The sequence below is a fragment of the Scheffersomyces spartinae genome (genome assembly GCF_019049425.1).
Source record: "Scheffersomyces spartinae strain ARV_011 chromosome Unknown scaffold_14, whole genome shotgun sequence".
Classification (NCBI taxonomy): domain Eukaryota; kingdom Fungi; phylum Ascomycota; class Pichiomycetes; order Serinales; family Debaryomycetaceae; genus Lizanozyma; species Lizanozyma spartinae.
Genome location: NW_025065061.1, coordinates 98,868 through 125,333, shown reverse-complemented (window position 1 = coordinate 125,333; position 26,466 = coordinate 98,868). Strand labels below are relative to the sequence as shown.

At 39.7% G+C, this 26,466-nt stretch overlaps 11 protein-coding genes and 3 non-coding genes across 14 annotated transcripts; 7 read left to right on the top strand and 7 right to left on the bottom strand.

The window, feature by feature from the left end:
• Window positions 1–1,219: 1,219 nt before the first annotated feature.
• On the top strand, window positions 1,220–2,869 carry STE50 (Ste50p; the record flags this gene model as incomplete). The annotated part of the gene is made up of 1 exon (XM_043191924.1): window positions 1,220–2,869. The coding sequence occupies one exon, from the start codon at window positions 1,220–1,222 to the stop codon at window positions 2,867–2,869; it is 1,650 nt and encodes a 549-aa protein (XP_043048556.1).
• Window positions 2,870–3,286: 417 nt separating this feature from the next.
• Window positions 3,287–3,784, top strand: RPL12 (60S ribosomal protein uL11; the record flags this gene model as incomplete). The annotated part of the gene is made up of 1 exon (XM_043191923.1): window positions 3,287–3,784. The coding sequence occupies one exon, from the start codon at window positions 3,287–3,289 to the stop codon at window positions 3,782–3,784; it is 498 nt and encodes a 165-aa protein (XP_043048555.1).
• A 291-nt stretch (window positions 3,785–4,075) lies between these two features.
• Window positions 4,076–5,960, top strand: KQ657_001118 (uncharacterized protein; the record flags this gene model as incomplete). The annotated part of the gene is made up of 2 exons (XM_043191922.1): window positions 4,076–4,079; window positions 4,684–5,960. 2 exons carry the CDS (start codon window positions 4,076–4,078, stop codon window positions 5,958–5,960), a joined length of 1,281 nt encoding a protein of 426 aa, XP_043048554.1.
• Window positions 5,961–6,176: 216 nt separating this feature from the next.
• UTP4 (Utp4p) lies at window positions 6,177–8,414 on the top strand (the record flags this gene model as incomplete). The annotated part of the gene is made up of 1 exon (XM_043191921.1): window positions 6,177–8,414. The coding sequence occupies one exon, from the start codon at window positions 6,177–6,179 to the stop codon at window positions 8,412–8,414; it is 2,238 nt and encodes a 745-aa protein (XP_043048553.1).
• Window positions 8,415–8,469: 55 nt separating this feature from the next.
• On the bottom strand, window positions 8,470–9,669 carry KQ657_001116 (uncharacterized protein; the record flags this gene model as incomplete). The annotated part of the gene is made up of 1 exon (XM_043191920.1): window positions 8,470–9,669. One exon carries the CDS (start codon window positions 9,667–9,669, stop codon window positions 8,470–8,472), a length of 1,200 nt encoding a protein of 399 aa, XP_043048552.1.
• A 445-nt stretch (window positions 9,670–10,114) lies between these two features.
• On the bottom strand, window positions 10,115–11,287 carry ERG6 (sterol 24-C-methyltransferase; the record flags this gene model as incomplete). The annotated part of the gene is made up of 1 exon (XM_043191919.1): window positions 10,115–11,287. One exon carries the CDS (start codon window positions 11,285–11,287, stop codon window positions 10,115–10,117), a length of 1,173 nt encoding a protein of 390 aa, XP_043048551.1.
• A 455-nt stretch (window positions 11,288–11,742) lies between these two features.
• YCG1 (condensin subunit) lies at window positions 11,743–15,408 on the bottom strand (the record flags this gene model as incomplete). Its single annotated transcript, XM_043191918.1, has 1 exon — window positions 11,743–15,408. One exon carries the CDS (start codon window positions 15,406–15,408, stop codon window positions 11,743–11,745), a length of 3,666 nt encoding a protein of 1,221 aa, XP_043048550.1.
• Window positions 15,409–15,614: 206 nt separating this feature from the next.
• KQ657_001113 lies at window positions 15,615–15,686 on the bottom strand. The gene has a single exon. It is a non-coding gene; the product is annotated as a tRNA-Gly (tRNA).
• Window positions 15,687–16,177: 491 nt separating this feature from the next.
• KQ657_001112 lies at window positions 16,178–16,249 on the bottom strand. Its single transcript has one exon. It is a non-coding gene; the product is annotated as a tRNA-Gly (tRNA).
• A 109-nt stretch (window positions 16,250–16,358) lies between these two features.
• On the bottom strand, window positions 16,359–16,430 carry KQ657_001111. The gene has a single exon. It is a non-coding gene; the product is annotated as a tRNA-Gly (tRNA).
• Window positions 16,431–17,523: 1,093 nt separating this feature from the next.
• SDA1 (Sda1p) lies at window positions 17,524–19,893 on the top strand (the record flags this gene model as incomplete). The annotated part of the gene is made up of 1 exon (XM_043191917.1): window positions 17,524–19,893. The coding sequence occupies one exon, from the start codon at window positions 17,524–17,526 to the stop codon at window positions 19,891–19,893; it is 2,370 nt and encodes a 789-aa protein (XP_043048549.1).
• An 87-nt stretch (window positions 19,894–19,980) lies between these two features.
• Window positions 19,981–21,090, bottom strand: HMO1 (Hmo1p; the record flags this gene model as incomplete). Its single annotated transcript, XM_043191916.1, has 1 exon — window positions 19,981–21,090. One exon carries the CDS (start codon window positions 21,088–21,090, stop codon window positions 19,981–19,983), a length of 1,110 nt encoding a protein of 369 aa, XP_043048548.1.
• Window positions 21,091–22,052: 962 nt separating this feature from the next.
• On the top strand, window positions 22,053–23,021 carry MCT1 ([acyl-carrier-protein] S-malonyltransferase; the record flags this gene model as incomplete). The annotated part of the gene is made up of 1 exon (XM_043191915.1): window positions 22,053–23,021. One exon carries the CDS (start codon window positions 22,053–22,055, stop codon window positions 23,019–23,021), a length of 969 nt encoding a protein of 322 aa, XP_043048547.1.
• A 423-nt stretch (window positions 23,022–23,444) lies between these two features.
• On the top strand, window positions 23,445–26,379 carry MIS11 (trifunctional formate-tetrahydrofolate ligase/methenyltetrahydrofolate cyclohydrolase/methylenetetrahydrofolate dehydrogenase; the record flags this gene model as incomplete). The annotated part of the gene is made up of 2 exons (XM_043191914.1): window positions 23,445–23,495; window positions 23,545–26,379. 2 exons carry the CDS (start codon window positions 23,445–23,447, stop codon window positions 26,377–26,379), a joined length of 2,886 nt encoding a protein of 961 aa, XP_043048546.1.
• Window positions 26,380–26,466: the final 87 nt, after the last annotated feature.

Below are 26,466 nucleotides of genomic sequence, written 5' to 3'. Positions count from 1 at the left end.
TGAGGTTCGTTCATGGTGGATCAAATACTAGTTACCCGGACACAAAATTTCTTAAGATCAAATTATGGTTACCCGCACCACCTACACATAGTAGGAGTATTGACAATCATTTGCCGAGTGATTCAAGTGGATTGGAGTTTAGTATGGCATTTTTCATTTGTTTGCTTAGGGGTACCTAGCCATGTGGTTATTGTTTATAAGCCACTAAATTTGAGCTAGGTGGAGTGAAGGTGTGTGTGGGGGGGGTAAAACCGATTGATACTGTTTGAAGATCTGAAACACAAGAATAAAATCTGAAACACAAACTGCAGTCCCCCAATTCCGGCGTTGCAATTGAAAGCGGACCACTTTCATTTTAATTATAACCTACCACGACCTTGTAGTCAATTGCTGCTATGATTGATATTTAGCAATTTGCAGTGATGCCCAATAAGTGTCTGTCTGATGTTGAGACGATGAAGACTGAGAGCCATACAGGATTGAGACCCCGTCAAGTGTCAAGGCAAACATTGAACAGTCTATTGAGACTTAAGCATTCATTGCTGCTGAATGAAGATGAAAAAGACCAACAGCAACGAAAGGGAATTGCTGGCTATTCATGATATGAATTCTTGACTGGGGTTAGTGCAGTTCTTTAAAGCAAAAGGTATTTTAGTAACAGTAATATGCACTGTATGTGGATTTATGTGTTTGCATACATTTCCTTATTGGTACATCATTACAGCTCAACCCTTTTTTCTTTTGTTGCATCTTGTGGAGAACAAAACACGACAACAATAACTGTAACAGACTTATGTTGTATCTAGTAATATGGTCTGAAGGTTTACAAGGTTGACGTGTGTGGTAGCACCGCTCCAGGGGTATTGTAGTTAACAACAACAATAGGAATAATAGAGTAACTATATATTATAAGCCACCTGGCTTTGTGGCATTGTCTGACTTGGAAATTTACATATATAATTCCATGATTCAAGCGTAATCACCTTTCCTGGTGAAGGTACCCAGTAAAGGATAAAGAATTTGGCGATCTGTGGTGTATATATTAATTTTGATTGACTACAATTAGCGATTCAATCTAGCCTCTCTTTTGGGTGCCATATAGTTGTTAGTACAGTTGTTGCCCTAATTGATAAGGGTATAGCCAAGAGCCGGGTTTACTTTACAACGTTAGGTAAATTCGAGTCACATAGTCTTGATTGACATATACTGTTTGGTGATAATGAATTCAGAATCTTTTTTAAGATGGGACCCAGCACAGGTATCAAACTATTTCAAAAGTATCCTTCCAGATCAAGATAAACCTTTATCGCCTGCATTTCTTGATCATAACATTGAAGGGTCTTTACTCCCCTATATGACATGTGATCATTTGAAGGAAATAGGCTTTGATACCCTAGCTACAAGGTTATTTGTTAAGAAATGTATCTCCGATTTGATTCAGCAACAGTTTCAAAGAGGTACACCGGAGCTGTTATTTGATTCTCAATACCAAAGCTCAAATCATGTAACTATGGATGCTTTACATTTGTCCAATATTTTGATAAAAGATGCTTTCAAAAGGGCAAACGTGGTTCTCCAAGATCAAATGTCGGTTTATTTATTGGATCAAAGAAATCATAAAGACAATGAAATTAAACGAATAAATGATAACTTCATCAAGTTGAAAACTGACCTTTTCCCAGTTATTAGACTCCTTAAAGATTCAAAACCTTTACCTATTCCAACTTTAGATCCCAACCATCCTCTGAATTTACCGTCGAATTCTCCAACATCAATCAATAGTTCGGGTGGCTCGAGTTTCTCATTGGACGATTACAATTCAAACTCAATATTGAATGCTAATCTCCCTTCAAGTGGTGGTGGTGGTGGTGGTGGTAGTGAGAACAACCCTCAAAATAAAGGTGCTATTGCTGTTGGACCTTCTACTGCAACTGCATATTTAGGTTCATCTGCACCCACATCGAATTCTCTGTCAAGTCAAACTGTTACAACAGCTCAAATATATACTTCTGGTTCCGGCAGTGCTATTCAACCTGCGAAGCATTCACCAGGTGGTGCAATTGTACCTCAATATGTCCCGGTCCTTAGTCGAAATGGTAGTGATCCAACAGCTGGTACTACTATGACTAATTCAAACACTTTGATAGGTGGAGGCAGTAACACACCTACTTCGATTGCAACAAGCAGTCCTACCATCTCTAACAAACGATTTAGCACAGCATCAATCTTATCAATGGGTACTGGTGCTAAAGCTGTGTATCAAGATCTGAGAACCAGTAGATCCAGATTGAAGATTGTGGAGAATCCTACACAACTGTCAAGTCCACTTGTTGTATCTACAGGTGGCTCTACAGGTGGCTCTGGAGGTCTGAATATCCATTTAAATGGTCTAGCAACAAGCACTGTTATAAATGTTAATGGAGGAGGGGTCAGCAGTACTTCGGGACATCGTCCACTATTGAAAAAGTTTGGTTCTTCGGGTTTGAATACTTCTTTAACTGGCAGCAGTGGTATGGCTTCCCCTGTGGTTACTACACCTGTATCCTCTACTGCGTCGTCAGCTGTTAATGAACCTTTAAAGCAATTGCGAGCTCTGTCAGAAGATTCGTGTTTGAAAATATTACAACAAGCCACCAAAAGACATCATATTCCTCGGGAAGATTGGTCTAAATACGTTCTTGTTATTTGCTACGGTGATAGAGAACGGATTTTGAAGTTGGATGAAAAGCCAGTGATAATCTTTAAAGAATTACAAGAGGCTGGCAAACATCCTGCAATTATGTTACGTCAATTAGCCAATATCGATGCTGAAGCTGATAACTACGGAGATGCCAGATTAGGAGAGGAAATTCCTGGGGGAACTTTGTAGTGGATTCGTCTAGTAAAGTAAGTAGTAATAGTATTTAAATAAGGGGTTTAACTATATAGGAATCACTACTGTCATAGGGTTGTAACCCTATTTATGTCACGTGTATCATTTCTGTGACTCAAGCGTCGCCTTTTTATCAATATAGAAATATATAACAAAGAGGTGTTTGTGTAACTTCAAAATAGAAAGAAATGGATGTCGCTATATACACATTTATGTCGCAAGAAATAGGAAGAAATGTCGTATTTTCCTCTTGTGGCTGGGAGAAATCTCATCACAGTAAACCCTCCCAGTTTGCAGGGCTCACCGTTGGTGAAAAATTTTTTGATAGTTCTCAATTAATATAGTACAGTCTTTTAAGAGTTCTTTTCTTTTCCTTTTTTTACTTTCCACCATCATAGAGCATATTATTACATCATGCCTCCAAAGTTCGATCCTAATGAAGTTAAGTTCTTATACTTGAGAGCCGTTGGTGGTGAAGTCGGTGCTTCATCTGCTTTGGCTCCTAAGATTGGTCCTTTGGGTTTGTCCCCAAAGAAGGTCGGTGAAGATATTGCCAAGGCCACCAAGGACTACAAGGGTATCAAGGTTACCGTCCAATTGAAGATTCAAAACAGACAAGCTTCTTGTTCTGTTGTTCCATCTGCTTCATCTTTGGTCATTGCTGCCTTGAAGGAAGCTCCAAGAGACAGAAAGAAGGAAAAGAACGTTAAGCACAGTGGTAACATTCCTTTCGATGAAATTATCGAAATTGCTAGAACCATGAAGGAAAAGTCTTTTGGTAAGTCTTTGGCTTCTGTTGCTAAGGAAATCTTGGGTACTGCTCAATCTGTTGGTTGTCGTGTTAACGGTAAGAACCCACACGATATCATTGAAGCCATCGACAATGGTGAAATTGATGTTCCAGAAAACTAAGTTTATGTATAAAAGTGTTTGTTTGATAGGGTTTTAAATTTCAAATACGATAATATTATAATCGGAAAAAGCTTTTGAAAATGATTTTACAATACTAATGTCGTCCATGGATTGATACTCATTCCTCCGAATGGAAAAATTTGTTTAGTGGATTTGTAGTGAAAAACAAATTGTGAAGTTTGCCAACACTCTGGTGCTATTTCATCTACTAATGTTAGATGCTATATTTAGTTCCTATTTTGGTGCAAACGAGAATTAAAAGCTGATTACTCACCACTGTACCCTAACAATATGGGTATGGTAGGTCCATTTCACCGGCTGAAATATCAATTCAATGACGACTAGGTTTGTAATTGTAGAGTAAGTGCGTAGGAATCAAGCATACAATCATATTCATTCGTTATGATCTTATGCGCTTTATACATTCACTGTACATTTCCCTGTGTTCACTCTTACCTTGTGCCGTGATCAACTGGTTGTGTATACGTAGAGTTATACCCAGCTGGCTGTGCTGTAGTCTTGTTCCATTTGTCCACCTACATGCTGCAGTTGCTTAGTTTGGGATTTTGTTTTTCGGGACTTGAAATGACACAAAGCCAGGTTCCATCCGGCGGTCAATCAAATCAACCCCCGCTCCACTACATCCAAACGTCCTTAGTATCAACTAACTTGCGGCAACAACCTATAAGAGAGCTTAAATCCTTTGTTGGGGCTAGAATTAGTTTAACTTCGGTATAGTTTGGAAATTATAACCATGTCGGATTCAATCGGTACGTATACAACAGATCGGAGAAGACAACTATCACTAGTATTGGTAGTAGTACACTGTTACTGTTACGGTTACTGCTACTGCCATTGATCTCCATTAGAACTGGGACAGTAGTCTAACATTATTATAGATAGAGTATTTGTCAAGGCTATTGCCACCATCAAGGCACTCTCGTCAAGATCCAATTACGGGACGCTACCGCGACCACCAGCAGAGAGTCGTATGAAACTATATGGCTTATACAAGCAAGCAACAGAAGGTAATGTAGAAGGAGTCATGCCTCGACCAATGGGGTATACCGTGGAAGATGAAGGAGCTAAGAGGAAGTGGGACGCGTGGAAACGGGAAGAAGGTTATCTGAAGACAGAAGCAAAACGTCAGTACATTAGCTATTTGATCGATACTATGCGTATGTATGCTAGCGGCACTCATGAAGCTAGGGAACTCTTGAGTGAATTGGAATTTGTATGGGATCAAATCAAAGATCTTCCTTATAATCCAGATGAAGAAACCCATATACCAATCCCCTCTCATCTGCCTCTGTTCAGTCAACTGGACAGATTCACCAATACTACTACCCCAGTACCTAATCCTCAATACAGAGATAACTTGAACAGAATTTATTCTCATTCAAGAAGATCTACGGCTTTTTCTGTTAATGAGTACAATGCTAGATTGGGTGGTCATGAAGATCCTGCTGATACGGGGGTTCCCAAAACTTCCGGTCCATTATCTGTGTTCTCATTGCCCCAAATGGAAGACGTAACTGCTGGCTTTGGTTATGGCGGTGGTGGTGGTCGAGGTCCTACACCAGGCGGTCGCAAGTCTTTTACTTCAGCTAGTCATGGACATACAGCAGCTTTAGCTGCTGGATTAGGTCATGGTGGTACTGCTCCTGTAAATGCTGCTGCTAATGCTGCTGCCGCAGTTTCTTCAGGAGTAACGGGCGCTATTCCCGCATCTGTTGAAGAATTCAAGGCATGGCAAGCTGAAATCAATTTGGCTATTAATAAACTCATGAGAGAAATTACTCAACGAAGCTCTTCTACAAGAAATAAGCATCAATTAGAACAATCAGACAGGCATGGTCCCAATTCCAATGGTGAAAATATTTCCAAATTAAAGATTCAACTTAAGAAACGTCTTTTGAGCATTGGCCGAATTCTTGGGTGGAACCTTTTGAAAATCGTTCAAAATTTCTTCTTCTCTGTGGTTGCTCTTCTCTTTATTGCATGGTGTCTTAAAAGAAATGTTGTGGTCAATCGGACAATTGTTAAATTACCTGGTGATCTGATTTCCACCAGACAGAAGAAGGAATTGGTGATAAACTTGATCCTTGAAACCTCTGAAAATAAATGGTTCATACGACTTTTAGGCTTCATAAACAAGGTAGTTGGTTTTGTATGATCCTGTCGGTATTATGAACCTAGCTAGTTCAGTTATAATTGGACATGGATTGGAAAGTTGGTATATGGATCATGTGGTCACGTGATCTATTTTCTTTTAGTTTTGTGGAACTGCTTCTTTAGGTGTCCGAAAAATTTGAGAAGCGATGGGAGGGTACCAAAGCTCATCTCCATTCAAAGGACACAGTTGGAACCACAGAGGTTACAGAATCATAAGATGGAAATACATAGGTGTCGGTTTGTAGACTATACGCCACATACAATAACGGCAACGGCTTTTTCACATGATTCAGGACTTCACCTAGGGGCTTCCAGTGAGTTGAGACTTGCTGTGGGAAGATCTAATGGAGACATTGAAATTTGGAATCCTCAACATGGATGGAAACATGAGTTGATATTGCCTGGTTCTAAGGGACGTTCTATTGAAGGTCTTGTATGGGCAGTTCAACCAAACGAAACACCTCGGTTATTTTCTGTTGGTGGGTCCACATATATTACTGAATGGGATTTGAAATCAGGTAGGCCATTGGCCAATTATGATTGCAATTCAGGTATTATTTGGAGCATTGATATTAACAAGGATAACACCAAACTAGCCATTGGATGTGATGATGGTTCTGTTGTCATTGTTGACATCACCGGAGGTCCAGGATTATTGGAGCATGACATGATTTGCCAGAGACAAAACCTGAGGGTGTTGAGCATCAAATGGGCCAATAACGAACGTTTGGTTGGAGGTTGTGCAGATGCTAGAATAAGATGTTGGAGTGCCAGTGGTGAAACCAGAGGAAGACTTACAGGCACCGCAAGAGTCGATAAATCAAAAACTGAAAGTACTCTTGTATGGTCAGTTGTCGTGTTACCAGATAAGGGACAAGTTGTTAGTGGAGATTCTACAGGATCTGTTAAATTTTGGGATTTAGAAAACTTCACCTTACTACAAAGCTTCAAAGTGCATGATGCTGATGTACTCTGTTTGACTAAAGATAGTCAACAAGAGAAGATCTTTTCTGCTGGTGTGGATCGGAAGATTCATCAATTTACTTTAATATCAACCTCTAAGAATACAAGATGGGTCCATAGTTTCAATCGATTGTTACATTCCAATGATGTCAGAACCATGTCAACTTTTGAATGCAAGGGATACAGTTTATTGGTCAGTGGAGGTGTTGAAAGAGCTATAGTTGTTCAGAAGCTTGACCAATTCCAAGATGGTAAATACAGAAAGTTGTTAATCAACCAACAACATTCAAATGTGGTTGTCAACAAGGAAAACAACCTTATTGCATTATTCCAAGATCAACAAGTCAAGATATGGAGTCTAGTTGATGAAAAGCATAAGCTAGTAGCTAAACTCACATTGGCAGATGATGAAAACATAACCAGCATTGACTTCAATAGAGATGCCAGTTTATTGGTTGTTGCAACTTTGAGTTCAATTAAAGTCTTTGAATTGTCGGTGGCATCAACCAATGGGAAGTTGAAGGTTCTGAAACTTAGGGATCTGGAGTTTTCTACTATGATTGATGGTGCCAAACAAGTAAAGCTATATGGAGGAAATAAGCTTCTTGTGTTGACCACTGAAGATGAATTATACAAGTTTGGTATTAATGAAGAGGAGCAAAAGATCACATTAGAAGGTGAAATTGAAACTGTGGCTACTGTTAAGTCTTCGCCTTCGAGAATTCAGCATTTCCATTCGATTAATAAAATGGCTATTTGGAAAGATGTTTTAGTGGTCTCAAGATTTGATGGTTCCATTGAAGTTTATTCACTTGGAGAAGGTCTTGAAAGCGATGGATATTTATTGACAAGGTTGTCAGTTACAGCCAACTTGTTAGAGTTTTCTGACGCCAATAAGTTGTTGGTAGTTACAGATGAAAACAAGCTCTACGAATTTTACATTACAAGTGATGCCAAAAATAGTAATAACAATAGTTTGCTTACAGATTGGAGTAAGAGAAATAGTGAGTATCCACCCAGACAATTTGTTCTAAGTGAAAATAGACCACAAGGAATGTTTGTTAAGGACAATAGATGCTGGATCTTTGGATCTACATGGGTTGCATTCTTTGATTTGACCTTAAATATTCCCATGACCAAGCTGAATCAAGGTGTAACGTCCAAGAAGAGAAACAGAGATGGGTTAAGTATAGGGAATGCTTCCGTTGTCGATGATCAATTGGTTGATGGAAGTAATGATGTTTATGACTCCAATAATGTTGAGCTATTAGAGCTTTCTCTCAAGCAAAGACAGATTGATAAATTAAGAAATGGTGAAGATGATGACGAAAATGACGGTGTTAAAGATAAAATTCCATTTTGGTTTACATCAAAGTACAGGCCCATTATGACAGTAGGCGATTTTGGTGATGATTCCATTCTCATAATTGAAAGACCTCAATTGATGTTACCCAATACTGCAGCATTCAACCTCCCCAAGTTGAACTTTTAAAACAGAAACAATATCATTGAACAAAATATAAACTACAAAATAATACCTGATTATTTTAACCAATTCTGGGTACAACTCTGGCACCTTGAAAGAAGCATCTAGCAGCAGCACCACAACCCATTAAACATTTCTGGGAGTTCCCGTTGGAATCACAGTCTTCAGATTTCAACCCAACATCCTTTTTCCCCTCAAAGTGGTCGATATATTTCTGCTTATTCTCGTTGTACGTTTTATGGGGTTCAAAGCTTTGAATATACAATTGGTCTCTGGGGTCTCTGGAATATTCATAAAACATAATCAAATGTCTTTGGATCTCTTCATGGATCTTGTCTGGCAATTCTGATGGAGCTTCTTGTCCCATATAAAGCAAATAATCTGCCAACCCTTCAATGAGCAATTGCACGAAATAAGAGGAGTCTCTCCAATATCTCTTGTCCATGGGGTAATCTCTATCATATATGGTAACGTTTCTATCGATAACTGTCTGAGCCAATTGAGTGGCTATCTGCTTCCATTTGTCGTCTCTGGTTATGAAATATAAATGCGAAGCACACGACAATGTCGTACCTGCGTTATAAGACCATTTAGCATCATCAACCTTATCCAGTTCTTTATGTACTCCATCCATAATTAATTTATCCTTGGGATCTTGTAAGACTTTGATCTGCCAGTCAATGCATTTGGCGGCAAAGTCAATGTAATGTTGCGCTTCATTGGGGATAAACTTGGAAATCTGTAAACAACATTTTGCGACTTCTGCGGTGGTACAAGCATTTAAATATGTTTTAGATACATGCCACAAGACCCCCCCCTTGGTAACCGCATGAGGATCATCATTCCAACCTCCCATTAAAAACCGCACCAATTCTCTACCTTGATCCAAATACCGCTTATCTCCCGTCACTTCAAACGCCGTAAGCATACAACTGGCAACTTGCGCATCATCATCATAATAAATATCCTTGTCTGCCCCTCCATTTTCCGCAGCGGAAAAACCCTTCATCTGCGTGTTCTTGTACTTCTGGAAAATCCGGATACTGGGTTCAATCAACGGGATCATCTCAGGGTAAATCCGTGCACTATCAACCACGGCTTGAACGGCTACCGCTACGGCCCATATAACAAACCGGTCGTCGTTGTAACACCCATTGCATTTCTGGGGAGCGATAAATGTGCCTTTCAGTGGGTTGTAGTACTTCATCCACATGTTTCGTACGACATTGTACCCTTCAAGAGTCGGGTTGGTCAATGGCATGGTGTGCTGTGGTGAAAATGGAGTTCAGTTTCACCAGTAAAGGGGTCTCACTATAGACATATATAATTGTCGTGAAATTGAGTCGTGTGTGGCACAGATGGATGTGATGTCATTTATAATGGACACCTGCCACTGCCACTGCCATCTACATCTTCTTGCTATCTTCACATGCAGTACTTTCTTATCATTGCCATAAGGTGTATGAAATCAGTTACGTGGTGAGTCAAAGTTTGATTACGGTGCATAGTAAAACTAATTAGATGTTCCATAAATTATTACTATGGGCCTACTTATACTAAAGTTATTGGTATTCTTTACGAGTCACTTATGTCATCATCAATGTCGCGGTCGTGCGCATACCATAAAACTACTGTAGGCTCTCCTAATTAATTAACAATTTATCTCTAGTGATATACTTCTATGGTACAAAATTCCTTAACGACGTTTAAGCCACAGTTCTATTGGCAGTGGAGAAGTCTGCAGATTCTCCCTTCAATGGCTTTCTAGCAACATACAACATCATTGGGGTGAATAACTTCTTTTCACCACCAGCAACCAAATAAACAGCAGCTTGTTCTAAAGCATTGGTAACTTCTTTGGATCCAGCAGGTGCTAAACCAATCTTTTCCATCAAGCCAACAGTTTCAGTAGTAATCTTTCTGCCTAACCATGAAGTTCTGAAAACAGTAGCAATATCTCCTAAAGTTTGAATATATTTCCAGTTACCAGCTAATGGGTAGTACCATGGAATATCATCATCCTTGTCGGCCATATCTTGTTGGTATTCAATTTCAAACCCAGCATTCTGTAAAGCCTTTTCAGCAACTTCTCTCTTATACATTTTGGGGATCCCGTCACCAAGTTCAATACCATATGCAATAGCACGATGTTCCTCGTTGGTTTCATCATAAGCATCAGTCATGACCCATTCATAAACACCGAAAACTCCACCAGGCTTCAAAACCTTGTAGATTTCAGAGTAAACACCCTCCAAGACTGGGGCGTGGACAGTGGCTTCGATGGCATAAACAGCATCAAAAGTTTCTGGTTCAAAGTCCATTTTCATAAAGTCACCCTTGACATATGATAACTTGTGATCCAACTTATACTTTTTGGCATAAAAGTTGGCTCTTTCAATTTGATAATCATTGTTGTTCAAACCAACAATCTCACAATCAGTAAATCTACAAATTTCTCTACCGGGTCCACCAACACCACAACCAACATCCAAAACCTTCATGTCTTCGTGGATGTTCATCTTGTGGGCCAAGTAGTGTTCGTGTCTAGCAGTAGCTTGTCTGAAAGCTTCGCCCTTATAATAACGAGAAAAGTGGAATGAAGAACCCCAACCGTACTCGTAGAAATCAGTGACCAAGTTGTAGTAATGGTGTGTTAATTGAGAGTAATCATCAAGTCTCTTCTTTTCATCTTCCTTACCAACTTTACCATCCCAGTGCTTAAAGTATCCATCGGTAGCAATAGAGGAAGCATCCTTGGACTTGGCCATCAAAGCAAATAAACCCTTCTTCTTGTAACTTTCACCGTGCATGGCTTTGGTGAAGTCCTTATCTCTGGTGAAATCCTTCAGCTTGGTGGAATCTTGTTCTGTGACTGGCATTATTGTGTGTATGTAATGATGTCAAATTAGTATACGAATAAACTGGGGACTGTTGAAATCCTTTTTATTATGGAAAATGCCTCTTTGTCCAATAAATTCTAAAGGTGAAATATTTGTCAAGCCTTTTATATTCCAATGGTGTTAATCGTGTGTGTTTTGTGTCAGATCTTCACCTCGTTCCCTCGTATAGGCCAGTAACCATAAACGAAAACCAAAATAAACGCGACGTGGGTGTGCACATTGTTTGGCATCTACGCTGTACATGCAGGATGAAAATGCATCTCGTTCCTGCTATCACTTATTTGAAAGGTAGCGGGATAATATTATGTTCCATGCGTATGTGGAACTTAAAACTGAATCCGGCAACCAGTTCCGGTTGGATCAAGTTGCAATTGTAGTTGCAGTCGTAGTTGCAAATTCTCATGCTTCATTTACCTCTTAGTTAGACTCACTGATTATCCACTACTACTACTGGAATGAACTTCTTCTTCGACACGGACATCAACTTCGATATTGTTAGTACCATTTTCAGTTCCATGAATGGCTTCTATGCCTCCGTCACTAGTTTGTAAATGCTCGGCCGCTTCTGTTTCCTTTGCATCTTCTGCATCTTCCATCGCGATATCGTATTCGACTTTTTCCTCTTCGTATAACAATTTATCAATTCGGTCTAAAGTCCTCTCCATTTCTAGGTCTGCATCTGTTTTGGGTTGCACATCCTCTCTCACTAGCTGATTCTCACCTTCTTCTTCTTCTTCTTCTTCTACTTCTTCTTCTTTATCCTCCTCTGGGTTCTCTTCCTTTTCACTATTTAATCCAGTATCAGCTTCCACATCTGGTTCAAGATCAATAATCAGTACTCCAGCAAGTTCTGCTTTTCTTTCCAATTGAGCTACAGCCAAGTCAATGGATTCGCAAAATGCTTGCATGTTCTTGCGGTTGTGCTTATCGTAAGTTCCCAAAGTATCGTCATAGATGATCAGTTTGGTTGCATTCAAAGATTGCTGGAGTGACTTCATCCCTGGGAGGGTGATATTATCACCAAAAAAGAGCTTTCCCAAAGAGTTGACAACTGCTTTCTTTGCACTTTTACTTGTATCCTTGTCATCTAATATTGAAAGCATTGATGCACAGAGCAATAAATGACTGGATGATTTGTTGGCATCTTCAATTGACACATTAACAATGTTTCTAGGATCACACCATTGAATCAATTGCAGAAGTACTCTAGTAGGTGCTAATTCGGTAATTCGTTTCTCGTCCCCTTCCTTGTATTCATCCTTTTTGGTCCTCCTATTTCTCTTTTTCTTTCTGCCTCCTTGTTGTTGCTCTTCTTCTTTATCATCGTCTATTACCTTCTCCTCAATGACTTCACTGGGAAAAAGTCTAAAGAAGCAATCACCACATAATTGTGCAATACGCATTTGATGTGTGGTATAACTAAAGGCATACACGGGTATGCAGAAACTTAAAGTTTGCCGTAATTCCTCATTAACTCCTGTGTGGGTTCTAAAATATGTAATCACCAACGATTCAAGTAATTGAAGCTCGTGCTCATTGCCCAAATCAACTTCTTTGTTAGTCTCTCCAAATATATCTGCAAGAAATAATTTACAAATACCACCGGCCACAACTGCTTGCAATTTAGGCATTGTGTCGTCCTTAAGATTTCTAAAGAAACTCCTGGCAATTTGAAATCCTATATCTTCCTTTTCCAATCCAGACACACCGTAACTGGATAAAATATCCACAATGGCTTTAAAGCATATAATCCTAATGGATTCAGGGGTATCCTTTAGCTTACGTAAAAACATGTCAAAGTTATCCTTTGCACAAGACTTATCAAGTAAACAGAATAAACCTAGGCACTCAAGACCCAAAGCATAGATATCAGCTATATCAGATTGACGTAAAGCATAGTTAACCAAGCTGAACCTAAGCGAAGAAAGAGAAGTATCTTGTTCCAATGGTGTTTCAATTAGTTCCAAAACGTGCTTTGTGATTTTGAGACAACGAAGAGCGATTTCTTCATCAATTGTGAATGGGGTTTCCACCTTTCTTTTCTTTTTCAAATGACTGGAACCTTCCTCATCTTCAGAAGACGAATCTTCATCAAAGCCATCATGTGCTGAATGGAATGTGTCCTCGGCATCATCTTGTGCACCATCATCCAAAATATCATTGACAATTTCAGTACACATGGCAGCAAAATCCCTTTCATGATAAGATATCCTTTTCAAAACACGTAATGTAACTTCCACTAACTTTTCCGAAAATGCTTGTCCAGTCAAATGGTTCCTTAATAATTGCTCTCTAATGACTTTCAACATCTCACGTCTTCCTACTTCGTCTCCAAAATCAAAGTCTGCAGCAATAAGTAATAAATTCTCGATAATGAAATTCACATCATCTAGACTTTCATTATACTCTACCAATTTCTGGTTTTGCATACTATCTGAAAGTGTAATCTCTATCTCATTATTGATATTATCAAAATCAAGATCTAAATCAGTTAGTTTAATTTTTAATTCATTTCTTTGGCCTTTGACTTCTTCGACTTTTTCATTGACATCCTTTAACGCCTTTTTGGCACTCTTTGATTCGCCATGCAATTGTTCTGGTGTGAATGAAAGAAAGTAATCTTCTTCGCTGGGATCTTCATCACCAGCTTGTAAAGGAACTCTATCAGCTAATCCAGTCCTTAACTTATACAATCGATCTTTTATCTCTGTAATATATCCATTAATATGGTCTATTTCAGTAGATAATTCCACTAAAGTTTTCTTCAACTTCTCACGATCAGCTAATGCTTTATACATTCTTGCAAGCATTTGGCTTCTTGTATTCCTAAATTGCCTTAATCTTTGATTTTTTGTTGCTATTAGTGAGCTTGCCTCTTTATCTGATTCAATTTGTTTCATTCTAACCTCTAGGTACTTTCCAAGCACAACAGCTAGCTCTGCAGATTCAGGATATATGGAGTCTATCATCTCATACAAGTTATTTTTATCACAATATGTATAGAATGTTCTTAAAATAAACACTCTTTCGACTGTTAACAGTTTCAAGTTGATTTTATCAATGTTAAGCAGCCCTAGAGTTTCGTGACTTGCTTTGTAAATATTCTGCATTGTGAGTTCTGCAACTTCGCTTTTGGTTACATTAAAAGCACCTACCAATTCTTCTAGATCGTTCCCCACAGCAGTGTACCAATCTCCGGTAACCAACTTTAGAGATGCCCTAACTACCAGTTCGTCTCTATCATTAAAACTCCAAGTCAATAGCTGTTCACGTTCCTTGTTGGTTAAAACTGAATACCCTCCTAACTCTTTCAATAATCTTGTAAAGACTAAACGTCTATTTATACCATTTAAGTCTCGTGCCCTTTCTAACAAATCGGGAATAGTTGATTTATCCCTTTTAAGATTTATAAGGGCTGCTCTTCTAACTTCTGCAACCTCATCACATCTCATTGCTTTTTTAACTTCTTCAGTGATTAAATCATTCTTATCTTCATCTTCAATATCATCACCTTCTATACTTTGGAAACGAGATAATGCTACTATGGCCTGGATTCTTACAATTGACTCCTTATCCTTTAATCTTGCAATTAATACTGCTCTTAAAGCTTGGTAAACTTCATGGTCAATCTCCTGTAATTGAATAATCAAATATCCCAACAATTGAACCACCCGAAATCGTACATTCTTATCCTTGGAATCAACACCCCGCAATAAGTGGAGGACCATATAGTTTACAAATCTAGACACCAGATCCTCATCATACTTGGTTGTGGTGATGGTTTGACCACCACCCCCCTCAGCATTCAAAGCTCCCACAAACACCGCCACATATTTGGCAATTCTATCAGCTGCTCTCTCACCCTTTTTCAACCCTAAACTCTTGTTTATCAACTTAGTGAAGTGGAATCCAAACGAATCAAGTAACCCGATCTCCACAGACTTGTTAAACACAAGTCCAAGCATAATAACAAGTTTCCGATGACTTGAAGTTGTATGTTGGGCTTCTTGGAATAGTGTGGCCATTGCATTCCTTAAACTGTCAGCATCAACAATGCCTGCCACCAAAGGTGGAACCGGTTTTTCTTTCCTTCTGGCCATAACGGGAAACTTATTAGTTGGTGGCGATTCAGTCCAAATACTTTGGGTGTTTCTGGACCACCTTTAAAAGAATAATGTTATGTTTGGTTAAAGAAGGTTTGCCTTGGATCTCAAATCAAAATAGACCCTACATATAAAGGAAGAGCCAAACAACGCGCAAAGCACTGCAAAAATAAAAAGTAATGTGGAGGAGAGAAAAAATATAATGAGCAGTACGGGAATCGAACCCATGTCACCCGCTTGGAAGGCGAATATGCTAGCCACTACACCAACTGCCCGCTCGTTGTTGAAATAAGTTTTTGATATTCCGAATGTTGCTGGACATGTTAAAGTGTATTGTTTTGGTTTTCCCACGAATATGTGGTATCATTCAGCAAAAAGAGAAAGGGTAGCGCTTTTAAGGTTGTATACCTTGGATGTGGTTTCGATGAACACATGATATCCTTAACAAAAAAATAGTACGGAAGGTTGTCTAGGTATATTAAACGTATTAACTATCTTATCTGTTTAAATTGAAAGCATCTGTTTCCATTCAGCTTGTACCTGGAATACTGTGTAGCTGTTACTTTAATTCATTAAACTGAGAGTTGGTAAAAGTGTAGCCGTAGACTATAATATTCTAATATAAAGTCTGTTTAATTCATAAAAACAAGAAGGTGGATATTCGTCCTTACAGTAATAGAAAACGGCCATATTTACCTTTACCTTTACAGGTAAGCCCAAGTACCTTCAAAGAATATGTTAAGCTTTCCAAAACTAAAAAATATAATGAGCAGTACGGGAATCGAACCCATGTCACCCGCTTGGAAGGCGAATATGCTAGCCACTACACCAACTGCCCAATTGGTTGTTTATTTTTAAGTTTTTTCAAAATTCCGATGTATGGAGAAGCGTAAAAACAAAAGTGGTGTTCCCACGAATATGTCGTATCTTTCAAAAAATAAAAAATATGAGCAGTACGGGAATCGAACCCATGTCACCCGCTTGGAAGGCGAATATGCTAGCCACTACACCAACTGCCCAATTGTACGCTAAATATCTTTTGGTGATTTTTGTTATTGTTTTAGCAAATATACACCCTAACATCAAAAGTTTATTGTCGAAGTGAAAGGGCTCAGATTTAAGTGGAATAGGACGTACTAAAAAATAAATATATATGAATAGTTGTTTATCACGTCGTATTCTCTATAATGAGCATGCTAAAGTGAAGAAAAAAATAAGAATACAAAGTATGGCCATGCACACACAATACGACAGTTTTTCATTTCTGTATGGAGAGCACCGTACGGAATACCATTGGAATGAAAAAGGCTTGTATCTTGGTAGTTTCAAATACTGTTCAAAATCTTTGTAATACAATATACCATAGATATTTTGTAACTCTGCAAAAGAATGGACTTTAAACTGAAATGCACTATCTCCTAAGGTACATTTCCATAGTGTAGGTTATGGTTCTGAATGTATTGCTTTCTAAAATAAAGAAGTACATACTAAGTTCTTCTAAATCCACAAAACTTATTAATAGAGATTCAACCTTAATAATCTTTGGATTAATACAAATTTACAATATGCACAAATAGAATGTACTTCTTGACATGGACAATGTGTTTTAGCCAAGTAGTATCCAATTCCTATGAAAAGGATTGAAAAAGTAGCTATCATTGAATAATAGTCATACATGTACCTTGGAGTACACCAAAGTGAACCCAAATATTAAAGCAATCAAGGAGCAACTACATAAAGGCTTTTTCATACTAGTTCTGTTAAGCAATGTATATAGTACCAAAGAAATAGGAATGTCGTTCAAACAAAGATACAGACAAATAAATCGACTACAAGAAAATATAGAAAGTAAAACCATGTTATTACAGGAAGTATATCATATAAATATTAAATACTACTTTTGCCTACATCAGAACCTTAATGCAACTCTAACGTACAATCTAAATGGGTGCAAAAAAAATGTATAGCATTAATTATGATAAAACGGTAGCGCTCACCCCCCTTCACTATTGTGTAACAGGGAGAGTTGATGCTCATCTCATTCAAAAAAACCATCCACTATAACAATACTTTTACCACTACTCATTACACTTATACATATTATTAGGCACAATGGGTAAGACTAGAAGAGCTGCTATCTTGCCTACCAACATTATTCTTCTTCAGAATGTTGTGAAACGTGATCCCGAATCATATTACGAAGAATTCAAAGAACAATTACGCCACTATGAATCTCTTAGAGATATCTTTTTACTTAATCCTCAAAATACTGAAGCATCTAACCAATTTGCAGATTTAATAGGTTTTGTTTCTGCCGTGTGTCTGTGCTATCCCAAAGATACTGCCAACTTTCCTCAAGATTTACGGGACATTTTAACTCAAAACCACAGAGATTTAAACCCAGATTTAAGAGAGAAGATAATTCTGTCACTTGTTATGTTGAGAAATAAGAATGTCATCACCGCAGAATGGTTGATACAAACAATCTTCCCACTTCTAACAGCTTATAGTGCTAGTACCACGGGGCAAAACGTCAAGCTGTTGAGACATCAAATATATTCCACTTTGGTTCAATTATTAAAATCGGTGAATACTGGTGCTAAGAATCAAAAGTTGAATAGATCCACACAAGCGCTACTTTTCAATCTTTTAGAACAAAGAGATTCTCATGGTCTTTGGGCTACCAAGTTGACCAGAGAACTTTGGAGAAGGGGGATCTGGGATGATTCTCGTACAGTTGAATTAATGACTCAAGCGGCTTTGCATCCAGATGTCAAAGTGTCTGTGGCGGGTGCTAAGTTCTTTCTTGGTGCCGACAAGGAACGTGAAGAGAACTTTGAAGAAGATTCTGACGATGAAGAAGGTTTTGATATGAGTGCTTTAAGACATAAAATGCAAGTGAATAAGAAATCTCTGAAACGGGGTAAAAAACTTGAATCTGCCGTTAAGCTGATGAAGAAGAAGAACAAGGCGGGCCATTCAGCAACTTATTTGAACTTCTCCGCTATTCATTTATTACGTGACCCTCAAGGGTTTGCCGAACATATGTTTGACACACATTTGAGTAGTAAAAACGCAAACAAGTTCAATTTGGAACAAAAGATCATGTTTATGAACTTGATTTCTCGGTTAATCGGTACCCACAAGTTGACTATATTGGGGATGTATACCTTTTTCTTGAAATATTTGACTCCAAAGCAACGTGATGTGACCCAAATTATGGCCGCTGCTGCTCAAGCATCCCATGATCTTGTTCCACCAGAACAAATCAATATCGTTGTGCGGAAGATTGCAGACGAGTTTGTTAGTGATGGTGTTGCAGCAGAAGTTGCTTCTGCTGGTATAAATACCATTAGAGAGATTCTTTCTCGTGCTCCACTTGCTATCGATGCTCCATTATTACAAGATTTGGTGGAATATAAGGGTTCCAAAGCTAAACCGGTTATGACAGCCGCAAGATCATTGCTTGCCTTATATAGAGAAGTGGCACCGGAAATGCTTGCTCGTAAGGACCGTGGTAAGACAGCTACTATTGAGATGTCTCTGGGAGATGGCTCTAACTTGCCCCAGTTTGGTGTTGAAGGTACCACTGTAACTGGCATTCCAGGTCTTGAGTTGTTGGCCAAATGGAGAGAGGAGCAAGGTTTGAAAGGGGCTGACGGGGAAGATGACGAAGCCAATTGGGAAGTTGATTCAGAAGATAATGCCAGTGATGTTGAAGGTGAATGGGTGACTGTTCAATCTGACGTTGAATATGAAATTTCTGACTCTGACGATGATGAAAGTTCAAAAAAGAGGAAGCGAGAAGAAGACGACGACGACGATGTAAAGGAAGACGCAGAAAAAGACGAAGAGGTATCTGATTTAGAATTATCCGATGAAGAAGACGAAGAAGAAGACGATGACGAAGATGACGAAGGAGAAGGTGAAGCAACAAAAGGTGGCGACGGGAAATTACTTTCTAAGAAGGCTAAGAGACAACAAAAGAAGATTGATGAGAAACTTCGTCTGGTTAAACGAGTTAAGGTTAGTGTGATCCAAGAGAAGAAGGAAGCCGAAAGATTGGCAGCCGAGAGGGCCATGAACGAAATACTTTCCAGTAAGATCTTGACGCCGGCTGATTTCGCCAAGTTGGAAGAGTTACGCACAGAAGCTGGTTTGGTGAAGGCAATGGGTGGTAAACAAACCAATGAAGAAGAAGTTGATTCGACTACTTTGGTTGGTAAGATGAAGTACAAACAATTACGTGAAGAAAGAATTGCCCATGCCCAAGAAGGTCGTGAAGGTAGAGAGAAGTTTGGTAGTCGTAAAGGTAAGCGTGATGTTGCTCATTCTACTACTAACAGAGAGAAGGCTAGAAAGAAGAACTTTGTTATGATGATCCACAAGCGTGCTGTTCAAGGGAAGGCAAAACTTTCTCTTAGAGACAGACAAAAGGTTTTGCGTGCCCATATCACCAAACAAAAGAAGAAGGGTTATTAGCACCAGCGTACAATATAATATAACAATATAATAAAATGAAATAAAAATACATAGTAAAACATAAAGAAGGAAAACAGATCAATAACATTACTTTTCTGTCTTCTTCTTCTTTTCAGACTTTTCAGTCTTCTTCTTCTTTTCAGTCTTTTCAGTCTTCTTCTTCTTTTCCTTAGCCTTTTCCTTGTTCTTCTTCTCCTTTGTAGGGACCTCCACTTCTTCAATATCAGTGGCAACAGTACTATCAGGTAACTCCTTTGCTACGTCAGTCTCAACCCGAGGTTCTTCACCAGGCTCTTGAACAATCACGTCATACTCTGGATTATTCTCGGTTGCTGCTGCTGCTGCTGCTGCTGCTGCTTCTGCCGTTTCAGTGGCAGCTTTGGTGGCAACATATTCTTCCTTACGGACATGGTAACCCTTCATTTCATCAGCATATTCCTTTTGCATTTGTGCTTTGACCAGTGGCTCAACAGCTTCCCATTCCTTTGTAATAAAGTCATTGACTTCAATAGCTGATAAGTTTGGAAGACCTTGCTTCTGACGTTCTTGTCTGAGCTTTTCTCTCAAAGCAATGGAATACTTGAAGAAAATGGTCAAAGGTTTCTTGGGCTCGTTAGGATCACGTTCCCTCTTAACTCTCTTCTTCTTTGGTTTTGCTTCTGGTTCCGCTTCATCTTCAGCAACTGGCTTTTCGTCAGAGGTAGGTGGTAATGATGGAGTCTCTTCGGTTGCTGCTTCAGCAACGACGACTTTCTTTGCTCTTGGTTTACGGGCCTTTGGAGCAGGTTTAGCTTCAGTATTGGCGGTGGTGGTGCTCATGGTAGTGCTGGAATCGCTTGAAATCGAACTTTTATCAACTGGAGTAGCAACAGGTGCAGCAGGTGCAACAGGGGCAGATTCTGTAACCTCAGACGTGACTTTGACAGTCTCTTCGTTTTCAGGATGGGCCCTCTTACGACTCCGAGGTTTAGGAGGGGGTTTGGTAGCATTGGTGGTGAATTGTTGAAGTGTAGTAGCGAGACTTGCAAGCAGGCTTGAAGTCAAAGTAGTAATAACAGGGTCAACAGTGCCTGATGCACCAGTTTCTTCTACCGCCTTATAGAAGTTGACGGTAGCATTGGCCGCTTCCTGAGCGGCCTTGCTGAGTTCGAACAATGAAGCCACAAGAGTATCCTTTGATGCTTTTAAATCAGTCATGGCTGTGGTTGTGTACGGTTCCAAAACTGTTGTCGTGGTAGAAAAAGTAAATACAGCTAAATCAAAACAAAACCAGTCGAGTCGACGTGGAAATCGGTCCAAAATTTTCTTCCTCGTCGAGCGAGCGGGATGTGTTGATACCCAGGATCGACAAACTATTAAGTCGATACGACAGGCACAGCGCGCGAGAAAAAAAAAACGGTTTTGTTTCCTCACCACCGGAGGCGAAAAAAACCAGCAGGTGTGCCCACCAAACGGTACAACCATTTTGGCTCGAGCGAAAATGTGGCAGCGCAGCCTAATTTGGAAAATTTCGTTGTGTTCCTTTTGTTCCCTCCTAGCAAAGGGTGTCGCAGTAAACCGGTACAAAACAATCTCCTTGATGAACATTGTCTCTTACAAACTTAATGAAACTGAAGTAGACGACATTCTTAACAATTCTCCAAGATTATGCATTTGTATTCTTAGGGGTTATCACACGATAAGAATGCGGAGCAGTTACAACTACCCAAAATTGTAGTTTCACATTAGTGACACTTAATCTGTCATCGTGACCTAAATTCTTTCTCACTGTTTTAGTCCAGTTAAGGTTTACCTGGAGCCAATGTAATACGCTTACACTCCAAAAAGTTATTGTAATTAAATTACGTCAGTATCATAGCAGCATAAGAGTAACTTGACAACCGAGTAGTATGACTGCTTTTCCGTACAAATCTGATGGTATAGGGGAAGTAGTTCGTACTACGTTTACTCCACTATTCGTATTGGTCCCCCCGACGGGAGCTCTTAAGTTCATTCCATGCCGCAACCAACTATATACAGTACTATACAACACCAAAGATATATAAAGATGAAAAGAAGGGACCAGGTATCAAAGCAACAACACAGCTAGAGGCATTTTTGATCGTATGATACGACTGCAGATCAATTGAGTTAGTTATTTTGAATCGTCTATATTTCCAATGTCTCTCATCAAGGAGGTACCTCGTTTGGCCGCTAAATATGCAGTGGCTTGCCCTGGTCAAGGATACATTAGACCTCAAGGCTATTTAACCCCATACAAACAGTACAAGAAGGAGATTAGTCCTATTCTAGAAGAGATCGACGAGTCCCTTGGGTTCAAGTTCACAGATCACCTATTTGAAGAGAACCCTGATACGAATAATGTTTTCTTTAGGCACACCAGTAATGCTCAACCAGCTATAGTTGCTACAACATATGTGATCCACCAACTCTACGAACAAATCTACGGAGTCAACTTGGCCAAGGGAGCATCATTTCTCTTGGGACACAGTTTAGGTGAATATTCTGCCTTACTATTGAAAGGATCACTTACCTTCTCTCAAGTGCTACAATTGGTTAGGAAACGAGGTGAGCTTATGGAGAAAATGTTTCCCTCAGAAGAGTATGGAATGTATGCAGTGAATCTTCGTCCTGCCAACTTTGAAAAAGTATTGGAGATCGTACAAGGGCTCGGGGTATTGGCAAATATCAATGGGAAATTCCAGCTTACACTTCTGGGTCCATTGGATAGTGTAGAAGAGTCAATAAAAGATCTTACCAATCAGAAGCTAATCATTAAAGGTGTAAAGTTGCCAGTAACTATACCTTTCCATTCAAGTGTCTTAGCACCAATTGAATCACATTTATTGGATTTGGTCAACCTGTTCCCTAAGTTCCCAGAAGCTCTGCCTGATCCTCCATACATCGTTAGCAACTTGGCTGGTCATACTTTGGGTCCAGATACTCTGACGGAGATCGGATCCACCATTGCTGCGAATCTGAAGCCTGTGCAATGGCTTGCATCTTTGGAAAACTTACTGCGCGACGGAGTCACCCAAGTTTTGTGTTTGGGTCCAGGTAAACCAGTCCATGGACTTGTACTGAAGAGTGGACTTTTTGAAACTTTCTATGTCGATGCTGATGCTTAAGAGTATTAAAATAGTAACACGACGGTATTACAACTTGTCGTATGCTTTCAGATCATTGAAACGAAAAAATTAAAATAAAGTAGATCAGAAGAAGTCAAAAAAAGGACACTACTAACGTAAAATTTGATTGGACCAAATTCGTATCTTATCAATAGGACAAACACTGTTTTATACAATTTATTACCAAGACTCTTCAAGCTTGACTCACGTACAAGATACTGATTTAGTTTGTAAAGAATCTATGAGAAACACACAGCGACATTAATTTGTTCCACATGTTCTTCACGGCCATCACCGCGTGTTACATGTGAGTTACAACATGGTGGGCCACTGCGCTTTGACCGAGTCAAGAATAATTTTGCGAGATTGCCACTATATACAGGCTCGACGTCTGGGGAAAAAATCAACGCACCCTTTGGTCGTATGGCTCAAACGTATAAAAAAACCATTCAAGTATCGGAGTTTTTCACAACGGTACGAGCGAGACTTCAAGGACTATTCTTGTTAAAGCAATACTTTGGAGATGTCTTTGATCGATGGAAAGGCTGTTGCCGCCGAATTAAGAGAACAGATTCACGGACAAATCAGTGAATTCCAAGCCAAACATGCTGATTTCATGCCCAACTTAAAGATCATACAAGTTGGTGGTCGTCCTGACTCTGCCACCTACGTGAAGATGAAACTCAAGGCTGCCCAAGAAGCTGGTATCCAATGTGAATTGATCAACTTGCTGGAAGACGTTACCGAGTTTGAGGTCTTAACATTGCTCGAACGTTTGAATGAAGATAGTGACGTTGATGGTGTTCTTGTGCAATTACCCTTGCCTGCTCATTTAGATGAAGTTAAGATCACCAACGCTGTCAGTGCCGACAAGGACGTTGATGGTTTTGGTCCTTTCAATGTGGGTGAATTAGCCAAGAAGGGTGGCCAACCTTTGTTCTACCCTTGTACTCCAAAAGGTATCATCTACTTGCTTGAAAAATATCAAGTTCCAATTGCTGGTGCCAATGCAGTTGTTCTCGGCCGTTCTGATATTGTTGGTAAGCCAGTCGCTAACCTCTTAACCCGTGACAATGCCACTGTCACTGTGTTACACTCCAAGACTCCTGTCGAACAAGTTCAATTGCACTTGGGCAATGCTGACATTATTGTTGCTGCCATTGGTCAACCTGAATGGGTTAAGGGTGAATGGATTAAACCAGGTGCTGTCGTCATTGACGTTGGTACCAACTTTGTTGAAGACTCTACCAAGAAGAGTGGTTCTCGTATGGTTGGCGATGTTGAATTTGCTGCTGCCTCCACTAGAGCTAAATTGATTACCCCAGTCCCCGGTGGAGTTGGTCCAATGACTGTCGCATCTCTTTTGGATAACGTTGTTATTGCTGCAAAGAACCACTACCAAAAGTCAAACGCTACCCCCAAATTCACCAATCCATTGAAATTGAACTTGGAATCTCCTGTACCAAACGATTTTGAAATCAGTCGTAAGCAAACCCCCAAGCACATTACCGATGTTGCTGCTGAAGCCGGTATCTTGGACAGTGAATTGGAACCTTTTGGATCTTACAAGGCCAAGGTTTCCTTGAAGTTGTTGAACCGTTTACAAAACAAGGTCAATGGTAAGTATGTCTTGGTCACCGGTATTACCCCAACTCCATTGGGTGAAGGTAAGTCCACCACTACTGTTGGATTGGCCCAAGCATTAGGTGCCCATTTACAAAAGAATGTTTTCGCCAATGTTAGACAACCAAGTATGGGTCCTACTTTCGGTATTAAAGGTGGTGCTGCTGGTGGTGGTTACTCTCAAGTCATTCCTATGGATGAATTCAACATGCACGTTACTGGTGATATCCATGCCATTGGTGCTGCCAACAACTTGTTAGCTGCTGCTATTGACACCCGTATGTTCCACGAAAACACTCAAAAGGATGGTCCATTATACCGTCGTTTAGTCCCTGCAAAAAAAGGTGTTAGAACATTCCCTAAATGTATGTTACGTCGTTTGAACAAGTTAGGTATTGATAAAACTGATCCAAATGATTTGACCGAAGAAGAAGTAAGCAAGTTTGTTAGATTAGACATTGATCCTGAAACCATCACCTGGAGAAGAGTTGTTGATTGTAACGATAGATTCTTAAGAGGAATCACTGTTGGTGAAGCCCCAACTGAGAGAGGTATGACTCGTTCCACTGGATTTGATATCACTGTTGCTTCTGAATGTATGGCTATATTAGCCTTGTCCAACTCTCTTGAAGATATGAGAGAACGTTTAGGTAACATGGTTGTTGCCAGTTCTAAATCTGGTGTTCCAATTACTTGTGAAGACATTGGATGTGCAGGTGCCTTGACTGCTTTATTGAAAGATGCTATCAAGCCAAACATTATGCAAACATTAGAAGGTACTCCAGTTTTTGTTCATGCTGGTCCATTTGCTAACATTTCTATTGGTGCGTCATCTGTTTTGGCCGATAAGATGGCTTTGAAGTTGGCTGGTACATCTCCTGATTTGACTGCCGAAGAAAGAAAGGAACAAGAAGGTTATGTTGTGACCGAAGCCGGTTTCGATTTCACCATGGGTGGTGAAAGATTCATGAACATCAAATGTCGTTCCAGTGGATTAGAACCTGATGTCATTGTTATTGTTGCAACCGTCAGAGCCTTGAAGGTTCATGGTGGAGGTCCTGAAGTCAAGGCTGGAGCACCATTGGCTGCTGAATACACTCAAGAGAATTGTGAATTGTTAAGAGCTGGTTGTGCCAACTTGGGTAAACATATTGCTAATGCTAAGGCATATGGCTTGCCAGTAGTCGTTGCTATCAATAAGATGAGCAGTGATAGTGACCGTGAACACGCTATCATTCGTGAAGAAGCATTGAAAGCTGGTGCTGCAGACGCTATTGTTTCTAACCACTGGGAAGAAGGAGGCGCAGGTGCCGTAGACTTGGCCCGTGGTGTTATAAACGCTTGTAACAGTCCTGAAAGAAACTTCCAATTCCTTTACGGATTAGAACCAAGTGTGGAGGACAAGATTTCTGTTATCGCCAAAGAAATGTACGGAGCTGGATCAGTTGAATTCTTACCAGAAGCTCAACGTAAGATTGATTTATATACCAAACAAGGTTTTGGTAACTTGCCAGTCTGTATAGCAAAGACACAATATTCCCTTTCTCATGATGCTGCTTTGAAGGGTGTGCCAACCGGATTCACCTTCCCTATTCGTGATATTCGTGCTTCTATTGGTGCTGGGTATTTGTATGCATTGGCTGCTGAGATTCAAACCATTCCTGGTTTACCTACCCACTGTGGGTTCATGAATGTTGAAGTAAATGATGACGGAGAAATCGATGGATTGTTCTAAGAGAATAAATAGAGTCTAAGTATATAGGTACTGTGACTATATGTATTGGAGGTTATATTTCGGTACTATCATCACCGTAGTAGTGTA